The sequence below is a fragment of the Amblyomma maculatum genome, chromosome 5, assembly GCF_055883805.1.
Source record: "Amblyomma maculatum isolate TAMU_Amacu chromosome 5, ASM5588380v1, whole genome shotgun sequence".
Lineage (NCBI taxonomy): Eukaryota > Metazoa > Arthropoda > Arachnida > Ixodida > Ixodidae > Amblyomma > Amblyomma maculatum.
In genome coordinates, this window is record NC_139348.1 from 133,640,150 (window position 1) to 133,667,716 (window position 27,567).

The 27,567-nt window shown below is 45.8% G+C and overlaps 1 protein-coding gene across 1 annotated transcript; it reads left to right on the forward strand.

Moving 5' to 3' along the window:
* On the forward strand, nt 1–26,269 carry Top1 (DNA topoisomerase 1). Its single transcript, XM_084605305.1, has 12 exons — nt 1–54; nt 3,132–3,253; nt 4,948–5,072; nt 7,362–7,606; nt 9,176–9,363; nt 12,206–12,488; nt 13,991–14,245; nt 15,682–15,796; nt 17,768–17,895; nt 18,762–18,856; nt 18,933–19,082; nt 26,167–26,269. Exons 1-12 carry the CDS (start codon nt 1–3, stop codon nt 26,267–26,269), a joined length of 1,863 nt encoding a protein of 620 aa, XP_084461431.1.
* Nucleotides 26,270–27,567: the final 1,298 nt, after the last annotated feature.

Below are 27,567 nucleotides of genomic sequence, written 5' to 3' on the forward strand. Positions count from 1 at the left end.
ATGTATGATCTTCGAGGGGCTCTTTGCAATTCCACGCTGTCCACTGTCCGGACAGTGAGTTTCCATATTAACGAGCGCAAATACATTGGAAAAGTTTGGTCTCCAGAAAAATACGGTCCCTAATTCGAGTCGTCCAGAGTTTGTAGCCCTCCTGGACAAGGTTGTGTCTTTTTTTGAAAAAGCTGTCGTGCACCTACCACACACAAATGTCCTTGAAGTCCTTCAAATCTTAATCCAGCCAGCACTTGAGAACTCACCTTTGCTGAGTTGCCCGGAAGGCATTGACAATAGCCATGCTATAAGGCCCGCTTCTTTAATATATATTCAAGAAGCAGGCCTTATAGCATGGCTATTTCTCACATATGTGAGAAATTTCTCAGAATCCTTCTTGTCAATTATGCTAAGAAAGTGACAGACAGGAACGAAAGGCCAGCTCCTTATGTGCACAAACCGCCCAGAAAGATTTTTAGACTTTTGTAGCCGCATGTACCGTTTTGATGAATGAGTGCAATGTGTTAACTTTGAAGGACATTTTTTTTTTATTGCTTGCCGCTCTTTTCAATTATGCATATCTGTTTATGCCCATTTCCTTGATTAAATGTTTTTTATCACTGTATTAAACTGACTACGACTGTCTACGTGTGCGTCAGTCGCGAGACTACGTATACATCTGCTGTCTTTCAACCTACTGATTTGTTTTAAACGAAGCTAGAACAGCCCACTTCACTAGACAACTGAAATTTTAACGGTATGCGTAAATCTTTGTTCCTTACTCTGAATCTGAGACGTGCTATGAATTTTCGTCAGTGCCTCTTTTGCTCTAAACGAAAACGGAAGCGCTTGACAGAATATCCACCGAACAGTTTGCCATGCACTAGCGTCAGCTAGGTCGCGCTATACCTGCTTACAGCTTTCAAAGGCACACTGCATAAAATGGTACATATAGTTTTGTCAAAAATTTAGGGGCAAAAAGTGTTGATGTAAGTGCACCCGAAACTTCATTCGACCGCGCTCGGCCGCACTGACGAAGGCGCGCGCGCGCGTGAGCGGATTGTTGACTGTATTTTATTCCTCGTACACGACAAACGTTCGATGCTGATTACGGCCTTTGTATAAACTATAAGGGGCGAAATTTCAGGACCTGCCGGTTGCAAGTGAGGCGGCCGAAGCTAAAAGTGAGCGCGCGTTTCCCTTGCGCGTGAACGGCTGTAGCGGAGGAGCAGCAGTGGGGCGGTGGCGACCCCACCGAGGCGCGGCGGGCGGTGGAAACAGACCCCATTGGAGAGGCCGTAAGAGAAGAGAAAAACGCGCTCTCCCTCGAGACCGGCCGTGACCAGACAAACTTGCGAGTACTTGCGAGAAAGAAGGAAACGCTTGAAAAGAGAGAGGAGGATGCCGTATGCCTCGCCGCCTCTGCCTCCATGGAGCTTCCTCCATGTCTGCCTCAGCGGGAAAAAGAAAAAAATAGCTCACAAAGTAAAGAGAGGCGAGGCCATGGGCGAGGCGATGCGGCCATGCGACTGATGCGGTGCCGCAGCTTCTGACGGGTGTTGCATACAAGGAGGATATAAAAAAAATTTTATATTTTTATATAACCTCCTTGGTTGCCTATCGCGCAGCGCGGGGGCTCCGATGAGCATCGAAGTCGGGCTCGCGGTACACTATTGTGCATGCGTGTACGCATTCTTATTACTTAATAAGCCTGGAATCGACTGTCTGATTCGACTTTCTTTGCGGATCATGCGTGGTCAGTGCCGAGTGGATGAAAGAGGCCAAGAGGCCCACCGGTCTGAGTTACGCCGAGTCGCGGACTGAAGATATCGCCTGGACAGTCATTGAACCTTTCATAACTCTCCGTTCATAGGCCTCTGTGTACGCACAAAAAAGTAGACAAAAGTACATTCTTTACATGTTTACAGAGCAGTGATGCATTCGCAGCTCGTCTTTTCTTAGCGCGCAAGCCTTACGCTTTGCGAAAACTACGTCTGCCTAAATTATCGGAATCGAAACGTGACCATATTTATCATTCGTAATTCTTTAGTTAGCACTTGTCAAAACGTTGACTTGTCATGCGTAGTCGCCTGCACGAAACCATGTCTTGATAGCTGTGTTTAATTTTTATAATAATAAAGCTGCCAATAAATGCGTTATATATCCAGATTATAAAGTAAAAATTCTTGGGAAAAATTTAGCTACTTTTAGCTCCTTGGTAGATTTTTTTAGCTACATTTAGCTACTTTCACGCTGCCATCTAGCTACTTTTGCTCACCGACATTTGGCAACACTGGTTACAACCTGTCCTAAGTAGACATATTCGCCTACTACTTCCAGTACTTCGCTACCTAATGTAAACTGCTGTTCCTTCCTTAGGCGATTGAACATTACCTTAGTCTTCTGCATATTAATTTTTAGCCTATATTTCTGCTTTTCCTGTCTAGATCATCAATCAATTAGAAAGCTACTTAGAAAGAGAATTTCATCAGCGAATCGCAGATTACCGAGGTGTACTTCACAACCCTTATCCCAAACTACTCCCATTCAAAATCTCTTAATGCTTCCTCTAAGCTGGCTGTAAATATTGCTGGGGAGATCATGTCCCCTCGCATAAAATAAAAATTTATAAAATTTTATTACTTTATTTGTACAGAACTATATACGGGTGCTATGCAGCTGCTATAGATATTCTTCTCAAATTTTATTTACAACTTGCTAAAAGGTGAAGTTTAGGGATACCATTATATGGGCATCAAATTTGTTTATAAAACTCCGGTGTTACTTTGTCCGCTTGATCACACTACCCAGTCGAAAACTACAGAACTGTGTCAAAAATACGACAAAATATCCTGTAGTTCTGTTGTAACCATCAGATTTTTCTGTAGCTCTGTAGTACTTTTCTGTAGTTGTGTAGTTTTTCTGTAATATATTTCTGTTGTCTGTAGTTCTGTAGCACTTTTCTGTTGTAACTACAGAAATTTCTGATGTTACTACAACAAGTTCTGTACTCACCACAGGTTTCCCGTCAAAAACCGCACAGAAATTCTGTCGTAACGTTAGAACATTTTCTGTAGTTTTTTCCGACTGGGATATTGTGTGACGAACATAATAATTAGCATTTTCTACCCGTCACGCAGACAGCAGCTCCTCAAACCAAAAAGCCAAAATCTGACCTGCAAGTCAGGCCGCCGTCTTACGATGCAGACAGGTCCAGACGGCGACGGAAAATTAATAAAGAAGACGAAGCTCTTTGGAGATGGTACGTGCTAACAGAAGCTGCCTTCGCAGTCGGAGAATGGAGCTGGGTTTCAGAAGAAGCAAAACCATTTAGCGATGGAGACGTCATTAACTGCTGTAAAAGCTGCAGCTGCTTAAGAATATTAAGCCATGGGAGGTGCGTAATCTCCCTGGCTAAGAAGGCCATCTCCGAGCAGCTAAGGCTCATTTCAGAAAGTTGATGCACGTCAGACGGAATAGACAAGCTCAGTGATGGACGAGTTTATTCTGTTTATTGAAAGCTGCTATTAAATAGATATTAAATTGATAAAAAAAAACAAAAGCAAACAGACTCAAACAATGATGCTGCCGCAGCAACAAGTATTTGTCTAGCTATGTCTAATTTCCTTTTAGTCATGCTATGATACATACACACAGGAAGTCCCAGCTAAATGTAACCAAGCTTACCCTAGCCCAGTGGCACCAACTACTGGCTATTGGGAGTCGTGCGGCCTCGTCTGGTGTATTACTGTATGCCTGTTAAGGGCGTCGATCCTAAACAACATTATCTGAGGGAAAATGTAGAGCATGCAGCAGCATTTCGAACTACATGAGGGCCTTTAAATGTATAACCATTTAAGTGTATTTCAAGCTCTCGACGAACTTTATTGTAGCGTTTTAAAAAAACAGCTTCAAATTCGCAGAGCATATTTTGGCACACTGTTCTTCTAATTACTCGCCTGCTATCAACGGACGCCCGCATCCGGGGCTACTCTGCGAAACGAGAAAAACATTTCGGCGAACTTCGCTTGTATATGTTTATTTTTGCTGAGCTGCCGCCCTGTACCTATAGCGGCACCCACGCTCATTAATCATGTTTAAATAATGTATCACCATTGAAATGACATTTAATGCTTTCACAGTATTTCTAGTGTGTAAAATCAGCGGTTCGCCACAGCGGAACGACATCATGCGCACACCGTTAAATGTGAAAACTGCTTCGAAAAATTTTCGTTAAATATATTTTTATGCGCACTAACCATGTTTTGTACCCTCAGACCCGGCAATGACGCCACCACACATTGCTTGCGTCACAGATTGTGGTCGATCTTTACGTAGCTATTAGTAAACAATCATAAGTCGTGCTGAACTGCTTGTACAGCGGGACTATAACTTGAAGGAAGTGACTTAGCAAGCAAGGGCTGAAATAAGGCAAAGGTTTCAGAAATAATTTCCGTTCACTCCTGCTCTCGCTGAGTTCCTTGACCAAGCCAGCACTGAGTAAGCACAGTTGATTTTCTTTCCCCATTGAGTGGCAGCGGGCACGGTCTAAATTTTGAAATGTTAGTGCGACAAGTTCTGCTTTTACGAACCATTGATTTGCTATTATTACATTCAGCACTTTCGGTACCCTCTACATTGCGTCACTACCCAGATTTTCGGTCAGTTTTGTTAAGCGAATGATTCACCCTTTTTCGAAAGGACAGAAAAACGCGTATTGCGAAGGCAGCGCCGCCCTTGCGGACTAAATAGTAAGATCACAGTAGTCGTTGCCATTGCAGACGACACCAAGGAAGAGCTTTTCATTACTCAAACCAGCGAAGCTTTCCTCATGAGCTTTTGAGCAAAGCAAACGCGTGAGCGCAGCATCCGTTCAGTCGAACGCCGATTAACTTTTTATTTCATTGCTCAGAAAGGCATTGGATTTACCGGGCTGCCAACTTGCTTGTGCTTCAGGTGGGAAGAGAAGGAGCGCAGTGGCACCGACAAGCACAGAAAGTGGCACACGCTGGAGCACAGGGGACCAGTGTTCCCACCACCTTACGAACGTCTGCCGCGCAGCGTCCACTTCTACTATGACGGTGAGTGCAACTCGCGTCCAAACAGCACCGGACCCAGTCAATTCACCAATGATGATGTAATTCAAGTTTAGGGAGCGACATTCTTTGAAAATCAATGAAAAAAATTTGCCGTGGCTTAGCTCAGCTAGGCCAGGATATACGTAGCGAAAGCATGTGTGCCTGGCGCTGGGCTGCCTACTCCTATCCAATCTAATCTAATCCCATCCAATCCAATGTAATCCAATCAAATCCAGTCTAATCTAATCCAATCCAAACCAGTCCAGGCTAATCAATGCCAGTTCAATCAAGTACAGTTCATTCTAGCGAAATACAATCCAAACAATCCTGTCCAATTCAATCCAAACCTTTCCCATCCAATCCAGTCTAATTTAATCTAGTCAAATCCAATCCTGTCCAATGCTGAGTACACGCTCGTCCGAAATGCGCCGCTGACTAGCCTATCATCATTACTACTTTCATCCTCACGCTAGAGAAGGCGAATAAGGATGTGCTACTCAATATGTCTAGCTATTTTGTTGCATTAAAGATGAAACATCTTCTTCTGGTTGCTTCTTGATTGCTAGATGGCGCGGCGAGCGCGCGGCGTCCGCAAGCTGCGGCGGTTGCTAGGCAACGGCTCTGTGCCTCCCGTCACGCGAAACTTCTTGTTCGTGACCAATGTAGCTTTCGCTACAAAATATTGATGCTTACGACCGCCTACGTGTATGAAAAAGTAATTTAGAACTCATGGTATTAAGCCGCGACGAACGCTCATCACGCTTCTTGTAGCTTCCTCACTCTAGCTTCCTCCTCTGGCACGCACCACCACATGAGGTGTCGTGCAACATTCTCTGTACTCCTTCTGCTTCTTTATTGCGACATCTTGGCTCCATCTCTTCTTCTCAAGTTGCCCGTTGCGTTAGGTCACGTGGTGTGTTGAGATAATCAAGGGATAGGCGCGGATGTTGTCGGTTCGAATCCCTATCGCAAACTACCCTCCAATTTGAATACCAGATGCATGTGATAAGAGAAACGAAATGGTATGATACCGCCTTGTGCGCTGCTGAAAGGACTGTCGCGTCCCAATTTTTGTACGAAAGAGAGGAAAGCAGGTACCACATGTAGGTTCATTACGGATGCTGTACGCCGATGCCAAATTTAAACTACATATAGACAGATTTTCCGCCTAATTGTTTTTGCTTTTATACTACATGTCAAGCACTGCAATACCTCTACGTATTCTCTATTTCTAATTAGGGGCAGGTGCTGCTGTAAAAAATAAAAGATAAAATCGCATGAGGTGAATAAGGAAGATAATAAACTAAGTGAACCAGCTTAGCCAGCTGGCAACTCGAAACCAGCTCTAATCACTACTAACCAGCGGAAACTGACCACAAAGCGCTTAGATTGGGCCACAAGACAAGCAAATACAAGGACACAAGTGAACATGGTGGATCGCATTACCGTGTTCGTTTAACTTTCATAATTCCTAGTCAAGTGCTCAGTTTTTCGGCGCTTTCTATGTTCTCACTACATGCAGTAACCAGCGCCCCTACCCAAGTTTCGTTACGTATAATCTAGCAGCCAAATTCAAAGGCAATTCCTCATTAAGCACCATGTCATCCGACTTAACCGTGACGAAAAAGAACAACCAACCTTTCGTCCCTGCCTGTCATTTACCATTAAAATGCACAGCCACCAACCCCACCAAACAGCCTCGCAGCGCAAACTACTGCAGTGTATTGGAAAGTTTTCGCTCTGAATATTTTACGACTGCTGGTAAGGCCGCCTTTCACTATTATGGGTCGTTGATGTATTTGTCGTTGTAAGCACCCGGTGCAACATGTCGCGGTGACAGCTCGCATTGAAGTTACTTCCCACATGGTGTCATGACAACCTATCAAGCTGACTGACATGTTTGCCGATCACTGATAGATCGAAACAGAATGGTGCCCCTCGTGAGGCATTCTCCGGAGCGTCCCCTGTTGCTATAACCTGAGTGTAGTGGCATGGACGCAGTGGACATCTTGCATTTGTACCAAAATATTCAACAGTCAATAAGTTTATTTCCAGGTTCAACTGGAGGGTTTCCAGGCTAAAACCTGCCTAAGCAGCTCGACAGTGTTCAGGAAACACATAAGGTTGAAAGACCACGGGGGCAAGACTGGGTAGTGCACTCTTGGGACCATAAGGTCCAAGAGTGCACTCCCCTGTTTTGCCACTGAAATTCTCTTTAATACCAATGTGAAAATCAATTATTCTTATTTCAATAAATGGAATATTTTTTTTATTTTTTTTTTCAATTCACAGGTGTGCCTATCAGGCTCAGCGCCCTGGCCGAGGAAGTGGCCGGTTTCTACGCCCGCATGCTGGACCGCGACTACTCGTCGAAGCGAGCATTCAACGAGAACTTCTTCCACGACTGGCGAAGATGCATGACAATGAGGGAAGCGAAGCGGATCAGAGGCTTGGCGGAGTGCGACTTTGGGGAGATCAACGCCTACTACAAACGGAAGGCAGAAGAACGCAGGGCCATGAGCAGAGAACAAAAACAGGTATATCGACGCGATAACCTCAGTCACCGCGTCCTCGCCATGCATGATGTAGGTTTGGAATGTGCAGGGCACAAATGTTACGCGACCAGATCAAAAACGTAGTAGATCCCCACTCTGGCAGGTCAAACTAACGCAACAAACGGCAAACTAATATAACTTCGAGCTAACCACCTGCTGTCGTAAGTGTTGGATACAACCAACAAGCAAACAATTGGCTGAAAATGTAAATGCAGTGTTAAGCAGCATATCAAGTTAATAAGTTACTGAAGTAATATCTTAGTACAACACTAAAACAACCGAACATATTAGCCGAGAAATGTTAGCTGACGCTAGTAATTAACCGCAAGCATGCTGTACTGTACTGATTTTGTGTTATGTTTTTCTTTATTGCTTTTTGTGGTGTGGGGTAAGGCTCCACACGTTCTGTAGTTCTTGATTGGATTAACTTGGCACAGAAGCAGCTATTGCTACCTTGTGCCAAATGCGAAGTCGAACAGAAAATAACAAAATGCACACAGCAGCACGCTCAAGCAGAAAACAATACAAATTAAAGAGGAGTGGGAAAAATTTCAGATCATCGCGGTAACCCGCGAGCTTCCTTATGACTAGTTTCGTTATCACTGATTTTCTATCATTAATTTCCTTACCACTATTTCCTTATCGCTGATTTCCCGATCAGTAATTTCCTTACCAAATTTCTTTACCGTCTATTTTATATTTAACTTCATTATCACCATAAATTTCTTTCTCGCTAATCGTCTCATCAGTAGGCATGATTTAAGTTTCATTTGCGGGCACATTTTGACCTAAGTTTTTGGCTGGTTGTGGCGACATAACATAGCGTAGTAAGGCTCTCGCCTTGAAAAACGTTATCCGGGGTTTAACAATGGTTAGACACAAGATAACGAGGATAGCGCTATATTTAGCACAGTTTAACTTTGCTTGTCTAAACTTGTTTTCTACTGATTCACTCGCAGCAGAGGCTTCGCCGACGCGTTTGGCACGCGTTTTGTCGTGGTGCGTTCACGTCTTGCCGCTCGCTCTTCTGACGACTCTCGATCTCGCTTCCTTGACACAGACAAGAAGCGAGCTCGAGAGTCCTCAGAAGAGCGAGCGGCCAGACGGGAACGGCACCGTGACAGAAAGCGTGCGAATAGCATTGACGAAGCTGCAACAAGCTGCTTCTAACCTAATCTTTTCCAATCCAACCTAACCTAACCTAATTCTGAAGTGCACACAAATGGCTCTTGAGCTCATATCTTTCCTAGTCGGAAAAAACTACAGAACCGTGTCAAAAATAAAACAAAATCTTGTGTAGTTTTGTCGTAAACGTCAAATTTTTCTGTAGTTCTGTATTGCTTTTCTGTAGTTCTGTAGATTTTCTGTAGTATATTTCTGTTGTCTGTAGTTTTGTACCACTTTTCTGTTGTCACTATAAAAACTTCTGATGTTACTATAGAGCGTTCTGTTGTCACAACAGGTTTCCCGTCAAAAACCGCACAGAAATTCTGTCGTAACAACAGAAAATTTTCTGTAGCTTTTTTCCGGCAGAGTTGTCTCTGTGCGCAGCAAATCAAGCGCCAGCAAGAAAAAGTGGCGAAGAAGTACGGATTCTGCGTCGTCGACGGGCACAGGCAGAAGATCGCCAATTACAAGATCGAGCCGCCCGGCCTGTTCTGTGGCCGCGGCCAGCACCCCAAGATGGGCATGCTCAAGCGCCGCGTCATGCCCGAAGACGTGACAATCAACATCGGCAAGTGAGCCCCTTATGATTGACACTGAAGGAAGAGTTCTCGCTCTACGATGTTCACAGTACTTGTACAACTGCAGGCGTGGAACAAAATAATCAAACCGCTTTGCCGAACGTACGTGACGCGCACTTCTAACCATGAGGATAGCACAATGGGCATGTTTTTTATATGTTTAATGCGGGAAAGCAGAGGCGCAGTAGCTTTCGCGCCCTCGCTTAACTGCGCTTAACTGCTTCGCTTAAAAGGGAATAAGAAAGGAGTGGGAGCAGATAGAGACTAAGAGTTGCTCCAGTATGTCACTCCAGATTGGTTTTGGCCACCTTAGGCTTCAGTATGCGTGCTGACAACGCATCGCACGCGGCTGTATTTTTCATAAGCTGCATCCTGGCAATCCCTCCACTTCGTGCTCAGAAACAGCGACATAAGCACTGAGCCACAGCGCCACCGTTGTCTCAGGTGGCTAAGGCCTACCATCGCTACAGAGTGCGCACTCCGCGACGTACGGACTTCAGTAATACCCACATGCTCTGTAACACAACGTTTTGAATGCAAACAATGCCTTCTCGTCAGAATCTTTCGAAAGCGGTGGTCACTCGCATTACGATAAAAAGTAGCCGCATCTCTGTGGATGCAGGAAAACCAACCCGTGTGCTGAATAGATTCAGTGCCCTTGAAATAACGACGGATGGTCGACATTTAAACGAAGCCCTTCTTAACGGGAGCCCTCATAACACTCCGTGCAACATCAGGAAGCAAACTTCTACATGCCAGAGAACACGCAGCTAAGGGACGCTTGCGCTGCATACCAGGTGGAGAAGCCCTGCAAAAATTTTCTAGAGTAACTTCGATACATAAGTATTATACAGTTTCCAAAAATAGGAGCAAATTTATGAGATCGTTCAAGTTTCACGTTGTATACGTTCAATACGAGCTGCCAATACGTGCCGAATGCTGTGAGTAATAATAACAGAAAAAATCGGTAACATGCCAATGAGAAAGCATTACTTTCTTGCGGGGTCGAGATTCCTTCGTTAATGACATTTCTGCGAGATGCTTCATCTGCGTGGTTTGTAGTACACAAAAACCGGCACATGTTCGCCAAGCACCAACCGTAGCTCTCTTCGCACGCCGTTTCATTCTTCCATCTGCGTGGCTCGCCCACGTCTGAGCATTTGTGAGGACGGCCGCATGCAGCCAGTGCACACGCAGGACGCTTCGTCTTCCACCTGAACGGAAGACGCGCCAAAATCAGTGCACTATACCCGCTTTGGTCCCGTCCTCATTTCTTTCGCGGCAGCCTCTTATCAATGCACCACGCTTTGCCTTCAAGGGTCATCTCCACGGCTTATCCCAGAGATGATCCCATCTGATCCTCCTGCAGCGTGCTTGCCCTTGAAGTAACACGTACACCCCGCTCAGCAGCATGTCTCATGTTAGCTAGCTGCGGCCGACGACGGCGAATGAGTCACCCTTATTAGCCATCTCGAGAAATTACAATGGTCGTCGACGAAATTTCACCTAATGGGTGTAACGATAGCGCGCCCAGATGGTAATCCAAAAGGCAGCGGGTCAATTCCGTTTGACCACATTTCCTTTCAGTGAAAATGTTTTTTCTTCAGATGCATTTGGCAGTGCTGCTAGGCTCAGTTCCCCACCACGCAGTGGAGGAAGCGTAAACCAGGCAAAAACACATGCTAGTGCACCTGCAAATTAGGCCATGCCACATGCTCTTGTGATGTCACATAGCTGACGATCAATCAACGTTAGGCCATATCAGTTTATCAAGTGCCACCTGCCAAAGAGCTACCAACTCGTCTACGAAATTATCTGATTGGACGTGACTTTGGTGACGCAAAAAGGTGATGACAATTAGTCGAGCTCTTATTGGCTGATGGGATATATTGCGTCACTTGACCGCGCGACCTTCCTCACCCAATAAAGTTTTGCAGCAGGCGCCGGATACAACTGGGTTTTGCTCGAAATGTACTCTTCAATTCTAATGCCATCGTATTACAAAAAGATAAGTTGTAGTTTAGCTCTGGTTAACCCTAATTGAATTGTGAAAGCAACGCCGGAAGCTTCTTTTGCCTGCTACATTATTCCCCTATCACTCCCTATGAGTGTAAGGTACTACATTGTTGGGGCCACTTAAGCTCATCCGTTGAGGGTATGACGCGAGAGCGTACGCTACCAGCCCACATATAAAGTCACGCTTCAACCTAGCCGTATGGACGTGCCTGCATGTCGCAGGGGTAACAAGAATGCCAACAGTTCTGACAGGCTGATTCTAATATCAACCCTCCCATATGAAAGGACGACCCGAGTTGTCAGCTCCTGCCCGTGGCATAGGGGTAACGTGAATCCAAATGTCATGGCAGGCTGATCGAGGAGGTTGAGGTGTAGGGGGGCTGCCATGGGCCACGGACCACGCGACGAGCGCTTAGACCTGGAGTAGTATTGCTTTCGCAATAACAATTATGGGGCACACTTAAGTTTCGTCTTTAAGGATATGACACGATATCGTAGGCTACGAGACGACATATAAAGTCCGGCCCATTTTAACCAAGCCATATAAACGCGCCTGCGTAACCTAGGGGTAACGTGATTGCAGTGGTCGATCCTTGAAAGCTGATTCTGATAACACCTTCCCATATGAAACGAGAGACCCCAGTTGACAGCTCCTGCCAGGAGCAATGCCGCGCACCCTATGTCCAGTCAACGCTTGGTCATGTCAGCTGCCAGCCAGCGCCATGTTCGTGATTTTTCGTTCACAACTCCGGCGCCGACGCCTGATTTTTATTTTGGTGAACGAGCCATTTAACGATAAAACGTTAAATCTCTCACGCAGAGAGGCACGCTTGCCCAGACCTCCACGGGGTCACCGGTGGAAGGAGGTGCGGCACGATGACAGCGTCTCTTGGCTGGCCTCTTGGAACGTCTTGGGACAGACCAAGTACATCTTGCTAAACCCCAGCACCAAACTGAGGGGCCAAAGAGACATGCACAAATACGATCTCGCCCGCCAACTCAAGCACCGCGTGCAAGACATTCGACGGAGCTACACCAACGGCTGGAAGTCCCGGGACATGCGTATCCGGCAGCTCTCCGTGGCCCTTTACTTTATCGACCGGGTACTGGCGTGCGCTTTCTTCAAACCATTGCTAGTGGCACGCCCGCGCACATAAGCTGCACTTGCGACACCGTAGTGGTCGTCATATTTGAGACCAGAAAGGCAAAGGTGCATGGTGGTGATGAACTCTTTTATTACACCCAAAAACAGGGGACCAGTCAAAGGACCGGTTGCGCTGGCTTAGAGGAAGTAGAGTCGCGCAAGTTTTTAGTGCTGCAGCACTACTACCCGAATTCTCCCAAAAATCCGATATCTGAAGCAGATTTTAGGTTTCCACAGAAAATGTGACCTTGAGCTTTTGCTTTCCAGACAACCAGTTATCAATTCAGAAACACATCCACCTCCGGTTTGCCTGCTCCACAGACCACGAAATTGTGTTTGCTAAACTGTGTTACATAGCATGATTCGTATCCAACGTCATCGCTAATAAAAGCATTACTTGAGAAGATCGTATCTGTGAAGCACATGCAATGTGTGATCTGGAAGCATGGTCGCCTGATTGCCACAGCAAAATAATGTTTAATAATTGAGATGCAGCAAACACAACCCCGTCAAATCGTCCTGCTACTGCACTATATTCCGTGATTAACTGAGTTAAACAGTCTAAATTTTTTTAATCCACTTCACTTAAGTCCACCTGCTCCTGCCTGCCGGCTGGAAAGCTATGCTCCGCGCTAAATCATGGCGCCCGCGGCGTAACGTGCAGCCATGCATAAGCGATATCTACAGGGTCAAGACGTGCCTTCAGGAGACGAAAAGTCTGTCTGCTTAAGACGTATTGACACTGACAACTTATAGGTGAAACAGGGAGACAAGGTGCATGTATGTACAGTTCCAGACTACCCATTGTGGAACATCGCTGAAAGCGCCAGCCAGCCAACGTATCTCTTGATTCCGCGATAGTAAAGCGAACTTCAAAAAAAAAAGTGTTATTGCCGCGTAAAGTATCGCTTCGTTAGGGTTCAAACAAAGCCATGGCTGAGTAGTGCGTGGAAAAGGATTAGCATTGTGGCGTTCTGGCACTCATGAAACAGGATCGACCCAGAGAATAAAGGCAGAGCAGAAGAACCAGACTCCACGAAGACAAACTTATAACGCAGGTCCTTGTGTTGAGTATGGCTCCTTGCAATCGCCGTTATGCCAACGCCACCCTTCTTCATAGACTGCTCCTGTCAGAGAGGGAGCGTATTTTTAGTCTAATGACCATAATTTTCAAGAGGAACAAGTCCCTTTAGTGTAGGAAACTATGGTTTTTTCTTTTCATCCTCTCCAAAGCTTTTCAGAAAGCTTGTTTTCCTCTTTCTCCGGACATATGTTGCTCCTTTCCCTTAGCCCCTCCTCTGTTCCTCCTCCTCCAGAGAATGAAAAGCCTATGTAATCGCATCCAAAGATGCGTTCAGTTGCCCAGACGAAACTTTGGTCAGAGGGGCGGACTTCCTTGCCCTCCCTGCTTCGAAACTTGTCAGTAAGTGTTCGTCCTCTTCTTTCTTTTGCTTCTCTTAGCTTGCGCTGAGAGCGGGAAACGAGAAGGAGGAAGGCCAGGCCGCCGACACTGTGGGCTGCTGTTCGCTTCGGGTGGAACACATCACGCTTCACGACGAGACGCAGGACGACGAGTTCGTCGTGCAGTTCGACTTCCTCGGAAAGGACGCCGTTCGATACGTCAACGCCGTCACGGTAGACAAGCGGGTGTTCAAAAATATTGAGTTGTTTATGCAGGACAAAGAACCAGAGGACCAGCTCTTCGACTTGCTCACCGTAAGCGAATCGACGCATTCGCCAGTTCTATGATAGACGCTGCCAAAATTCAAAGAGAAATGAGGAGCTCGTTATTATTCATGAATGAAAAAATGCCAACAAGGCTCGATTACAGACACTATTAATACCCAAACAAGTGGAAGGTTGGACAGCCGTCGGTGCAGCTATGTTAGTAGGAGTACCGAACGCAATATTCGGAGAACCTGGGTTCGGTTCCTAACAGCAGCAAGTTGTTTTATTGCGAAAGCAATACTGTTCGCAGTTTGAGCCGTCAGCGTGGCCCGGCGGTGACCACCATAGACCTTTGACCTTTAGACGATCCCCGTAGACGACCCCAAGCTGGCAGGAGCTGCTGACTTGGGTCTCTCGTTTTACATGGGACGGTTATGTCAGAATCAGCCTGCCAGGACCTTGGCATTTCGTTACCCCTCTAGGCCACAAAGGCACATTCATACGGCGTGGTTAAAGCGGGTCTTCATGTGTGGGCTGGGGAAGAAGAAGAAGAATTAGAAGAATGCTCGGTCACCCGCAGCTATTGCTTTCGCTCAATATTCGTTTCAGCAGCGTTGAACTCCTGTCATTTTTTTCTTTCTAGTTTGTATTTGATTATACTTCTGTCTAAAATGGCTTAAATACTAATTCAGGTCAGTGATAAGAGATAGTTAAAACATTAGCTGGGGTTTAGCTTGTAGTTAAACCTGGAGTTACGCGAGAGCAATCTGCATGGCTACGCTTAGGTTCCGATTGAAAGTAAAGACATGGCTTTTGCCCATAATAGTTTACTCTATGGTTTCAGCTTTAATTATGCCATAGGGTAATCACTTCACGTATCAGCACCTCTTGCCTCTCGCCGTTGACCATTCTCACTCGGACGTAGAAGACTTCTAGTGGTATGACATCGTCTCTACGTCAAACTCCGGGGCACACCGCCGTCACAACGTTCGAACGAACCTTCTGTCCTAGCAACTCGCTGTTGTCGCTCGCCTCTACCAACTACCGAGTTATCTGTCTTCTTCTTCTCCTTCTTCTTCTTCTTCTTCTTCTTCTTCTTCTTCTTCTTCGTCTTCTTCTTCTTCTTCTTCTTCTTCTTCTTCTTCTTCTTCTTCTTCTTCTTCTTCTTCTTCTTCTTCTTCTTCTTCTTCTTCTTCCTATTCATCTTCTTCTTCTCTTTCTTCTTTTTCTACATCTTTCTCTTCTTCTTCCTCCTCTTGTTCTTCTTCTTTTTCTTCTTTTCCTCTTCTTTTCCTTCTTCTTTTTCTTCTTCGCTCTTTGGACAGGCACGACGAAATGTCGAGACTGTGGCCAATGTAGCTCGCGCTAAAAAGACAATCTGCTCCGCTTTCCTTTGCCTCGCCGACTGCTGGCGTCTTTCATTTCCGCGCTGTCATAAGCTGTACAACCTTCCAGAGTTGACTGCGACACCCTGCTCTCTGCAGACGGGTACCCTGAACAAGCATCTGAATGAGCTGATGGAAGGCTTGACAGCAAAGGTATTTCGCACTTACAACGCATCGAAAACATTCGAAGAGAAGCTGGATTTCCTAACTGAAGGTACAGCGGCATACACATATATATTCACATGGTTTCCGTGTGCTCTGCACCGTCATCGTTACTGCAATACGGTGGTAGCGCTGAGTGACCCAATGAATCATGCCAGTGTGTTCTGGTCAGCACATCACTCATGCACTTTTTTTGCTGATTTAAACGCACTCATCTAACGCCCGACCAACACTATAGGCGATAGGCAGCCGTATACACCGCCTATTCATCACTTCGTAACCACATGAATGGCAATTGCAACACATCTTGCCACAGCTTGCGCGGTTCATGACATCAAATAAACCTCTCTCGCTCTCTCTGCCCAAACATTTCGCAACATGCCATCCAAAACTTACTTTCCACATTCCTAGCAGAATAAATTGGAATTGCAGATGAGCCCATTTTCATTGACAATGTTTTTGATATGGAGAGCGTATAAAACGACGCACTATAATTTATAGACACTAAATGATAGCAGCGCAACTATTAACTGAAAGCTTTTAGAAGATAACTCGGCTTCAAATTCAGTAGTTTTTCTAGCTTGTTTATGAAGTCTTGTCAACTTGCGTTATCAATTTAAAAGGTGTATTATATTAGCACTCCTTTTGTGTTACTCAACATTCTTTTTTTTTTTTTTACATTATACTCCAGTGTGCCGCACTGCATCTTATCACCGACTAGCGAACTCGCCCATACTCTTTTGAGGCAGTCATCGTTAATTCATGCGTGCGGAACTAGCTCTCTGGACTCACGAATGGAATCATGAATTCCACACCGCACATCTGGAGGGAATTCTATACAACTGTCGAATTTTTGGGGAGTATGACCGATGGACATTCCTCGCGATGATGCGTGGCCTACAAGTGTGACGCGCTGCATACAACTATCAGTACGACACTTTGACTCAGACTCGAGTGTTGTCAAATTACCAAAGCTTCCAAAAACAACGCTTTAGCATTATCTTGCAAAATTCAACACCGCAAGAAAATAGAGAATTTACAAGACGTTCCGGCAAGGTTGCTACTGTCTTAAGCCTCTCGTCACCTGCCTCGAATATTTTCTTCTGTGCTAAGAGTATACGATCATGGTGGAAAGATCTAGTGTCATATCGTTAATCCTGTTAGGCAGGGAATATTACCGGGCCCTTACGACAATTCAGCGGCAGGAGCTAAAAAAATGGTTAACTCTACCCGCTGTATATATGTCGGTGTCAGAGGTAACAAAGTACGCAGGAGGCGCCCGTTCCGACATCCTCAGGTGTTCGAGAATACTCTTAGCAGAATTGTGTGATCTGGAATAACGGGACGCCAGAAAGGGCATCAATCCTTTAGGACACGGTATCACTGCCGTTACTCCTCTAGAAAATGAAGGTTCCTCTGCATACCTATCTCGGATGGCTCTCTTTATCAATTGTTTAAATCTTTCAGACAGGAGTTAGAGGACAATGTGCATCACAACGAGCGAAATGCAACGTAAGAGAACCAATGGCAGAGCCTTTCGTCCACAAACAATGCGTTGATAGGCTAAAGTTTAAAGATGTGTGTGCTCCTGCACGGGAGCCTTTTATTTATTAGCAAGCATTGTTCGTTATTGTCGCGTATTTTTTTTTCTTAGTGATATAATTATTTCTGCGTAGTTTCATGTGCTATTTCTGTACAATTTTGTTTGTTCATATATTAATTACCACGCTCTGTATTTTGCCTGTTTCCTTGCATTTTATGTATATATAGCACTGTATAGATTTTGTCGTCCCCCTTATGCAATGCCTAATAGGCCTGTAAGGTATTTCAAATAAATAAATAAATAATGTAGGCCTGTAAAGCGAGCTACCACCATATCCCCCATTCTCCTCCGTCACAATCTCCAGTTAGTGTACTATGCTTCCTGTTACGTTTTCGAATCAGGGGTCAGCACAAATAAGCTACTTTGTGCGGAGCGGGAAAGCTCATTTATTTTATCTTTATTTTATCCGACCACTGACAGCTGGAATGTCACTCTCCGAAAAAGTACTGGCTTACAACAGAGCGAACAGGGCAATCGCCATTCTATGCAACCATCAGCGAACTGTGCCCAAGAATTTTACCAATCAAATGGAGAGCCTCCAAACGAAGGTAGACGTGCCATTTTATTTTACTATGCTAGTTACGCTATTTACTGGTGTATGATATACAGGGTGTTTCCCCTGAAAGTGTAGGCAATTTTAAAGATAGCCTTTTCCGAGCACGAAAAAAAGCTCCCTTGGGTATAGCACTGTCATTTGTGGTATGCATTGGAATACAGCTAGGACTTGTTAATTTTCAAGCTGAGTAACTATTAAAGTTAGGCTCACTGTCGAGAAATTCATAGCGCAATAACGTTAGTGCTATGCACATCAATATTGATTGATTGATTGATTAATTAATTAATTAATTAATTAATTAATTAATTAATTAATTGATTGATTGATTGATTGATTGATTGATTGATTGATTGATTGATTGATTGATTGATTGATTGATTGATTGATTGATTGATATAAATTGAAGTGTGGAGGATGGTGAATCAGAGGGCCTGGAGCCCTTGAGCCCCGGCGGACCCCGCGGCTCAAGGGTCACCTACTGTCTCTTGAACAAGGGGGGGTTAGAGTTGCGCATCCATACCCGATACTGTTCCGTAACGCTTATAATACAGCGTGGTGTTGCTTTTATACTCCCTGAAATACCATTGCCGTCGCCGCTGCAGCACAATAAAATATATAGTACCTCTTACAGGCGAAAGCGAAATCGCGCGGCTAGAAAGATAACTGGCCACGCCTAGGACCGCGCGTGACAGCGTAGTGCAGTCACTTCGGTGTGTGCGTGAGCCCTTGCACGTAGATCTAAACCTTGCTTTAAGTACAATTTCCTGGAATTTCGGCAAGCATAAACCTCGATGACGATCTGCGGGTCGCGGCAGCTGTGTTATTCGGAACTCCGACAGTGTCGCCCAACTATCGCAGATGGAGATGAAAAAGGAAAAGATTCAGAAGTGCCAGTCGGAAATAAAGCAGCTCAAGCTGAACCGCAGCAACTCCCGGACAGAGAGGGACAAACTGTGAGACTCGGATCTGCAACTTAACTCTCCGTATTACGAGAATTTCGATGTAGGCGACATGTCACATTACACGCAGGCGTCTCGATCGCAAGATGTGCCACCTGCGGAAACTCGAAGAGCAGATAGCCAAGCTTCAGCTGCAAGCAGCGGACAAACAGGAGAGCAAGGGCATCGCCGTGACAACTTCGAAGCTCAACTATCTAGACCCAAGGATCAGCGTTGCCTGGTAAAATATATTTGTCATTAGAGATTTCGAACTGTTCACATAGTGCGTGTACGCTAAAGGCCGATTCACATGACGACCGAAATCGCTTTGAGTTCATGAGCGGACGAGCACCACGTGACGCGACGTCACTGGCTCCTCAACCTAGTCCGCAGATGGCGCAGCCTTTGCCAGCCAAAAAAAGGTGCTCGTGCTTCCCCTATCAAAATGTGGGGGTGGTCTGCGAAACTAAATCTTCTAAGTGGGACAAAAGTGTTCTTTTTTTTATTGAGCAGAGTGGGAGTGCATTAGTAGCCTAAACAATAGGTGCCTAAATGCGTGCCCTCGATGCGTATTGTGGCAAGTGTGTGTACCCGATAGTAGCCATCGGCGCTTATACCCTTTGAGAACGTATCACGCTACGCATTCTCGTTGTATATAGGTAGTGGCCGCTCGCAGTAGCGTTAGTCCTGAGATTAGGGTGCTCATTTTGGTGCAAAATCCGCTAGATTGATTGATAAGAGCTTCCCCAGTTGTTGCAATAAAGAAGACGTTGTAGTCCCAGAGTGAATGAACACTGGACAACTGCTCTCGAGCTAACTGGCGAAGAGTGGAGGTCAGTGCTTCTTGGGCTCTCTTCTTCTTTGCAAAGGGATCACTGGACCACTTGATGTTAGTTCGTGCACAAAGCGTATTCATGCAGGATATCTGTGATTGTCATACCACGTAAAGCCGCACCCGTGAGCGAGAGAATAACGTTCATCAGCTTGTCGTTCGTATCCCTCTTATTATAGCGGGTGATCCGTACGTATAATGGGCAAGCCACTCGTTCAAGCCATCACTAGCTGCGCCCACGATCGAGCGAAGCTTTCGGCAATGCGGCCAGTAACTGCAGAGTGCAGTCCTCGGTGTGTATGCTGGCTTCTCCATTCAAGAACATCTCAGACACATGAGGTGATAAGTCGACTCCGGTGAGGCTCAATATGATGATACATTGTTGATTAGGGTAGACCCATCGCCTCCACCAAGTTGTTGCAGGCAGAAAACCTTTACTCGAGACGGAGTCGCGCCAGACATGCAAAGTCAGCTCCCGGTAACGAAGCTGCTGCCTCATCATCATAACCCAGACTACACCCATTGCTCGGCGAAGGCCTCTCCTCTTACTCAATATACTTTTAATATATACTTTATGTTTCCCCTTATTCAATTTCCCTCAGTAGCCCTACTTCCTCGTCTTCGCATCCCAGCAACCATTACAACTTCCCCCTACCCGAAGACATGGCAGAAATTGAATTACTGTGAAGAAATCACTGCAATTTAATTACTTTTTGCGTAATTTGTAATGAAATTTATTATTCTATGGCGGTAATTATGCAGCAAAAGTAAATAATTTCTTTCAAGATTACTTTTATTACAGTGCAGCACTGTTTATTTTAAAGACAAAGCTCCCTGAGCCTGATAGGGTGCCTAGAAAACCGTAACGATGCACAGAAAACCTGATCTGGAGTACAATATAGCCAAAACGAAACAGATTAAAGTAGGATTGCGTGTTGCGACCGCCGGTTTCCTGCGTATCACTTTTTACTGCGGGTATCTGAAGAGGTAATCGCTGCTGCGAGAATATTACTGAACGCAAGTTACCTTGATCGATTCCTTGGACCACGGAAGCAATGATTAAGTTTCATGAAAAAAAACTTGATGCAGCTTTGGGCCACCAAGGTACTGCTCTGTTTTTAATGCCGTAAAAGTGAAAAGTGTTCAACCATGCTTCTGCTTTTGACATTTTGCTTGAAGCTGTTTTCTTTAGGACAATTAGGAAGGAAATATAGCTTCCTGGGACGAAATATTGGCGGGAACACGAAATAATGTGTGTGTCGCGTCCGCAGAGAGTTTTTTTTTTTTTTTTTACGATGTCTTTGTAATTTCTGTGGATGAAAACAAAGTATTTTGAAAGTAATTCGAATACTCTGAAATGGTAATTGTAATGTAATGTCATTACTCTTCAGGACGAGTATTTGGTAATGTAAGAGAAGAGGGCGAGTACGGGCTGGTTGGTACATGATCACGAATGGAAATAAACAGCGGTGTTTGTGTCCTCTCCTGTCCCGTCGATTTTTAAGAAAGTAATTAGCGATGTAATTTAATTCCTTTGCAAAAGTAGTTTTGTCATGTGAGCCCGTAACAATATATTTAGATTGATAATGTAGCAATTTTGCCTAGTTTGTGCCAAACTTATTAAGTTTCAGTTTTGTACACCAACCGACATCCAGATGTTTCTTGTTGCTGTTCTTTTTCCTGAAGTTCGAGCAAGTGTATAAAAACATAAGCGTGATAGGTTGCCGGGCTACAAACCAATTATTAGCATGTCTGTCCTTAAAATATTATTGACAAAAATGAGCACATTTGGGAGATGTCAATTTCCTTTGTAGTCACGGAATAATATAGATAAATAGTTTTGATCCATGTACAGTACTGTCCGTTTTCATAGTAAAAGCCTTTCAAATATTTTTTCCGTCTCAACAATAGGCTCGTTTACGTTGAAACTGCACACAGAGTTTGCATATTGCAGTAACGTTTTATCGTGGCATCCTTCACAATGGTACTTGCTTAGTTGAGCCGTGCATGACGCAAAAGCGTAATCGTGTAGTCGAGATCGACGGACCGAAACCCGCGAACGCCGATCCTCGCTGAGCAGCTGCGGTGGCGCCATCTCTTTTTACAAGTGGAAAGCGCCACGACAAGGCGAAGTGGCAAGCGTCGCAAGGAGCGCGGGCCCCTTCCTCCATGGCGGGACCTTTTAAGAACCGTTACAGCCCTTTCTTGCGCTTCAAATGGCGCTTATCGAACATTTGCGCCCAACTTAGTAGAAAAAATACCAGAAACAACTGATTTAATTACACTTTACTAATAAAATGATATTGTTTGATCTAATTTTATCAAATTCAGCTTATATAATCTTCTTTTATGGGCCTCGAAGCATCGGAAGGACGATATTTCGAAGTCTTGAGCTATGTTTTCTCGTTTATTTCGTTGTATGGCACATAGCTTTTTTATTCTTCTCTGCTGTTCTTACGTCTTTGTTTTTCTGTGATGTGATGTGTGGAGCGGCGATATCCCAACTTGCAGTACGGAATAGAAAGTGGCGGCAGTGGTGTCGATAACTGAGAGATGGCGCCACTACCACCATTCAGTGACATAGAGTGAATATAACTAAGTTCGATAGTACAAAGGGATATACTCTGGGCACCTAACGGAGCACAAGAAGCTCAGAGTGAAATATTATATGATAAACGCCTGAGGAAAATGGACAGCAACAAATGGGGATCTAGAGTATTAAAATACCATTCCATAAAAGGTGCTGGCTCAGAATAAAGTAAAGGAACTAGAAAAGTAGCCGGTAACATGCAGTAAACAAGGACGGAGAAATAAAGAGCTTGAAACGACAGGTAAAAACTATGAGAAGGTAAAAATCGGATAAATTAAATGTAAAAGAACAAGCATGTAGAATTATATCGAAACTGGTAACGGCAGATCAGGAAGGAATCCACCTTCGATAACTCAGAGGAACGTGATGTATACACTATTTGCAGGTGGGTCAGGATATCTTATTACACAAAGTATACAAAAAGGAATTTAGCCAGGACGACGACACATATGCAGAGAGTGGTAAATCCGTAGAGACAATTGAACATCTTACGCTCGAATGTGATGGTATCCATCCGGACGTCGATGCAGGCGCTGCCGCTCTTCCTGAGGCCCCAGGTTTTAGAGGTAACAGTAGTCAGCTGAATTAATTAGTGGTGGAAGTTGGCAAGAAGCGATCGCAACATTGGTGGCTGAAAAGTAAAAAAAAAAAAAGGCACAAAGTTAGAAATGTAGGCATAGGAATTTAGTAAAGGAAATGATGAAATAGTTGATGGATTTATAACAACATTAAACAAATGTGAGAAAAAAAGCCGAGTATGGTAACAACAGCCGCCACGCCGTTTGCAGTTCTATAACGCAACAATAGTGTTAAAGGCCCCGTTCTCCAGAAAATCGAGCGTCGGCGTTGTCGGTGTTGGTATCGTGTACGAGAAATCACGGACGAGGCCCTGGCAAATGATAGTCGACATGTGGCATGGGAGTGTGCTGATCGATTGTCGGATGGTATGAGGTCACGAGACGTGTTATGGCCGTATTGGTATACGCGCTGCCAGCTAACGCTTCGCGATCTCGAATTAGACACGCAGCCCTCAGGCCACGCAGGCGCGTTCGTACGGTTTGGTTAAAGCGGGACTTATTTACATATATGTCAGGTGGTCCTTCACATACTAGAGTACCTTATAATTTTATGCTAATGAGTATGCGTGGAATAATAGAAGCGAAAATAAAAAAATACTGACAAACAGAGTGAGAAAGTGAATAGACGTCAACAGGATATCCGCAAGGGGAGAAGAAAGCCATTAACGATGTCGCTTCAAACCCCTAGACGGAGCTTAAGCGTGCCCCCATGTTTTTCGCAGTCAGAGCTTGTAAGCTATACGCCTATAAGATGACGGATACGGGTAAGCTTAGATGTTTGGATTCAATCGGGACATCACTGAGAAATGTATGGCTTGGTGGGAAAGAGCAACCGCGCAGCTCAAAAGGCCCTGGAAAGGCACTTGCGGTAATATTATTATGTAGGAATCATAGAGGTGGTCTTTATGAGTATTCGAGTCAAATTTAAAAACACTGCATGAAGCTTATAATTTATCAATTGTTTTTTTTTTAAACTGCTGTTGGCTACCAATCGCAGCCGACTAGAGCTACACATCACCACGCGCAAGCCTCCCTGATGACGTCAACGGTGCTTGGTGGCTACACCCTGCGTGGTGGATCACCGTCATTACTTGTAGCCTTCATTTTTGAAGCAGTAGCTACGCTATGCGAGGTAAAGCCAATGTTACAGTGTGCTTCCGATGAACTTCAAGCAGTTTCAAAGTCAAGTTGGAACTTAAGCCCCCACCACTTCAGATAGCTATGTTCTCACCAAAGGTCAAGGTCAACGGTCAACTAACGTGGGAAGTAGCTTAACGCGTGAGCAGCTGCGTGGTGGGATACATTATCGCTGACTTCAGTCTCAAGTATAAATAGAGGTGCGCCTTGGCCGTAGCTATCTCTTCACAGCAGGTTTAACCGCAGGTTAACCGCAGCCAATTTTTTCTTGCATGCCGGAGTGCGCTCAGTAAGGGGGAAAGGAGGAGCATCATTTTCGATTGCTGATACCATCGGTTCTAATGAAGGTTAAAACTTTTTTTTTTTTGTGCAGAGGACTAGCGGAGTTCTTACTGCTCGTGCACGTTTTCTAGTTTTAGTGAATAGCTTCTCATCGGCCATTTAAGGTCACTTATGAGGGTCACCAGGTAATCCTGATGGAGAAAGATTGTTAGGAGATTACTCGTAAGGGTCAGAGTCCTCAGGAAGCATCTCTGAAGAACGACCATACGCCTCCAAGAAATCAACAGTAGGGAAACTGTCCATCTACTTGCATTTACTATAATAAAGAACTGAGGCTTGCAGCAGAAAGTTAGTATTTAAGAAGGCTAACATCCGTGAACCTTCTAGTCACTTCTTCCTGACAGTGTAAAAAAATCATATATGGGAACTAGAGATGACGCAACCCCACTGCCACCGCACCACCGTTGTCAGAGATGTGGTATGGGATGAGATGCTGCTAAAGTGGAAGTTGCAGAGGCATAGTAATGGGACGTTACGAGGCTTCAGCCCGCGATAGCTTTACCGGACCGCGCTCGTTTCCCCTGCTCTTAAGCCGCACACCGGCCTACTACTCATGATACAGCACTGTTATTTTCCAATAACACAAGTTTGTTTTGACGCGTATAATTCGGCCCTTTTCTGGGGCATGGCGTCCGCCTCCCTCTCTCGGTACTCGGCCTCTTCAGCTTGCGTTTGCCGCGTGGAATCCGCCTCCCTCACTCGGTACTGAGCCCCTTCAACCCGCTTTTGCGGCTTTGCAACCGCCTCCTTGACTCGGTACTGAGCTTCTTCATCCCGCTTTAAAACGCTTGGCTTCCGCATCCCTCACTCGGTACTCAGCCTCTTCAGCCCGCTTTTGCCGCTGGGTATCCGCCTCCCTCACTCGGTACTGAACCTCTTCAGCCCACTTTTGCCGCTTGGCATACGCCTCCCTCACTCGGTATTCAGCCTCAAACCGCTTTTGCCGCTGGGTATCCGCCTCCCTCATTCGGTACTGAACGTCCTCAGCCCGCTTTTGCCGCTTGGAATCCGCCTCCCTCACTCAATATTGAGCCTCTTCAACCCGCTTTGGTTTGCTTGGCATACGCCTCCGTCACTCGGTACTGAGCCTCTTGAGCCCGCTTTTGCAGCATGGCGACCGCCTCTCTCGCTCGGTATACTTAGCCTCTTCAGTCCCATTTTACCGCCTGGTGTCCCCCTCCCTCGCTTGGTACTCAACGTCTTCAGCCCGCTTCTGGCGCATTGCGTACGCCTCCCTAGCAAGGTAGTCACCATCTTCGGCCCGCTTGCGCCGCTTTGTCTCCACCTGGGTCTCACGATAATCCCCGTCGGGCACGCTTCTGAAGCATTGCCTCCTCCTCTCGTGCCAGTATATCGCCACTTTAGCGCCGCCTAACCCTCATCGCCTCTGCTCGCCTAGCCTTCGTCTCCGCCTTCTCTGCTTCGAACTTACTTGGCCAACCAAGACGTACTAAATGCACCGTCCGCACTCGCAGAAGGCTCCCGAGCAGGAGAAGGCATAGGTACACCATCCACAATTTTAGAAGATGAAGACGACTCATGAGATCATCCCGCATTGTTAGTCGGCAGCGTATCCATCGCACATGTACTTACAGAAAAGCGTCCGCTCCAAGTCTATTAACATTTGCAGAGCAAACATACAGCTTGGTCGTTTTGTCGGCCGGCTGGGGGCGCCACTATGCAAGAACTTACCTTCATTTGTGACCTCTCCTAAATGAAGTGCATTCCGCAATACATCAAGTGACGTCGCTACGTGCTAGATGGACTGAAATTTAATTTGCTTGTTCCTTTCCTCCCTAGCTCAGACAGCTAACTCATAGAAGTGTCTGTTTCAATGCCGTTGCAGGTGCAAGACATGGGATGTCCCAATCGAGAAGGTCTTCAACAAGACGCAGCGGGAAAAATTTCGATGGGCCATAGAGATGGCGAGTGCCGACTTTGAGTTCTGAAACACGGGCTTGCCTGCCGAACACTGCAGCATAAACAACGTCTGAAGTCCATGTAACGGGGCTTCGTGTGCAAACCGTTCGGCCATATATGATCAAGCCACGAGACTTGGTTTTAGGACCCGTACATTTCTGAACTCGACAGAATAACGCTATCTGCAGAAGTCGATGCATCACCTTTCCAACCGGCGGGACTTGTGTCCAAACTGCCGTTTGCTGTGACTCCTGCTAAAACTGTATTCAGGCTATTTTTAGCCGATTTTTTAACATTGCTATTAGCTGGCCCAAAAATAGGGGGACGCTTAATCGCTGATTACATGCGATAGCATATCCGCTTCCTATATAAACGCCATATAATCTGATCCGCCACTACAGACACTTTTGCTTGGCTGACGGTTCAACTCTCAATCGATGTCTGTCGCAAGGTGCAACTATGAAAACTGTGATCGATCTCAAGCAGATTCGAACGCTTGCGCGACAAGTTTTAGGCAAAAATATTTGCCCCAGAAACAGCTGCATCACCGAATGTTTAAATGAATCAGTTGAATCAGTTTCCGGAGAGAATTGCATTTGCCCCGCCAGTGTGGTGCAGTGGTAAGACGCCCGACTACTGTGCCGGAGTACCCGGCTACCGACCGCGGCGGCTGCGTTTCAATGAAGGCGAAACGGAGAGGCGTCCGCGTGCTGTGCGATGTCAGCGTTGTTGTTGCTGTGGCTGTAGGAAGAAAGAAAAGAAAATGCCCGGGCATGCTACTAGCTCTGTAGCTGAGCCACCTCCGCTGCCTCGTGCGGACAGAAGAGAAAATAGAGAAGAAAGAAAAAAGAAGAGGGAGAGAAAGACGCGCGCCGCAACAACAGCCGTCGTCCACCACCGAAACAGTGACGGGTGCAATGACGACCTACAACAGATGAAATTCGGTGGCTGGCTAGCCCCTGCCACAAACGGCGTTGACCTACCGTCACAGCTAGGGTGCCTCGATACGGCGGCGCGCTACATCGAGGCGCCCTAGTCACAGCCCCGTAGGGCTGGGGCAGGTTGGTTACCGCCGCTTGCGGCGGGGGCTAGCCTGCCACCGAATTTTTATCTGTTGTAGGCCGTCATTGCACCCGCCACCCCTTTTGTGGTGGACGACGGCTTTTGTTGCGGCGCGCGTCTTTCTCTCCCTCTTCTTTTTCTTTCATGTCTATTTTCTCTTCTGTCCGCACGAGGCAGCGAAAGGAAGAGTGGCTCTGTTTCGATGGAGGCGAAACGAAGAGGTGTCCATGTGCTGTGCGATGTCAGCGCACGTTAAAGATCCCCA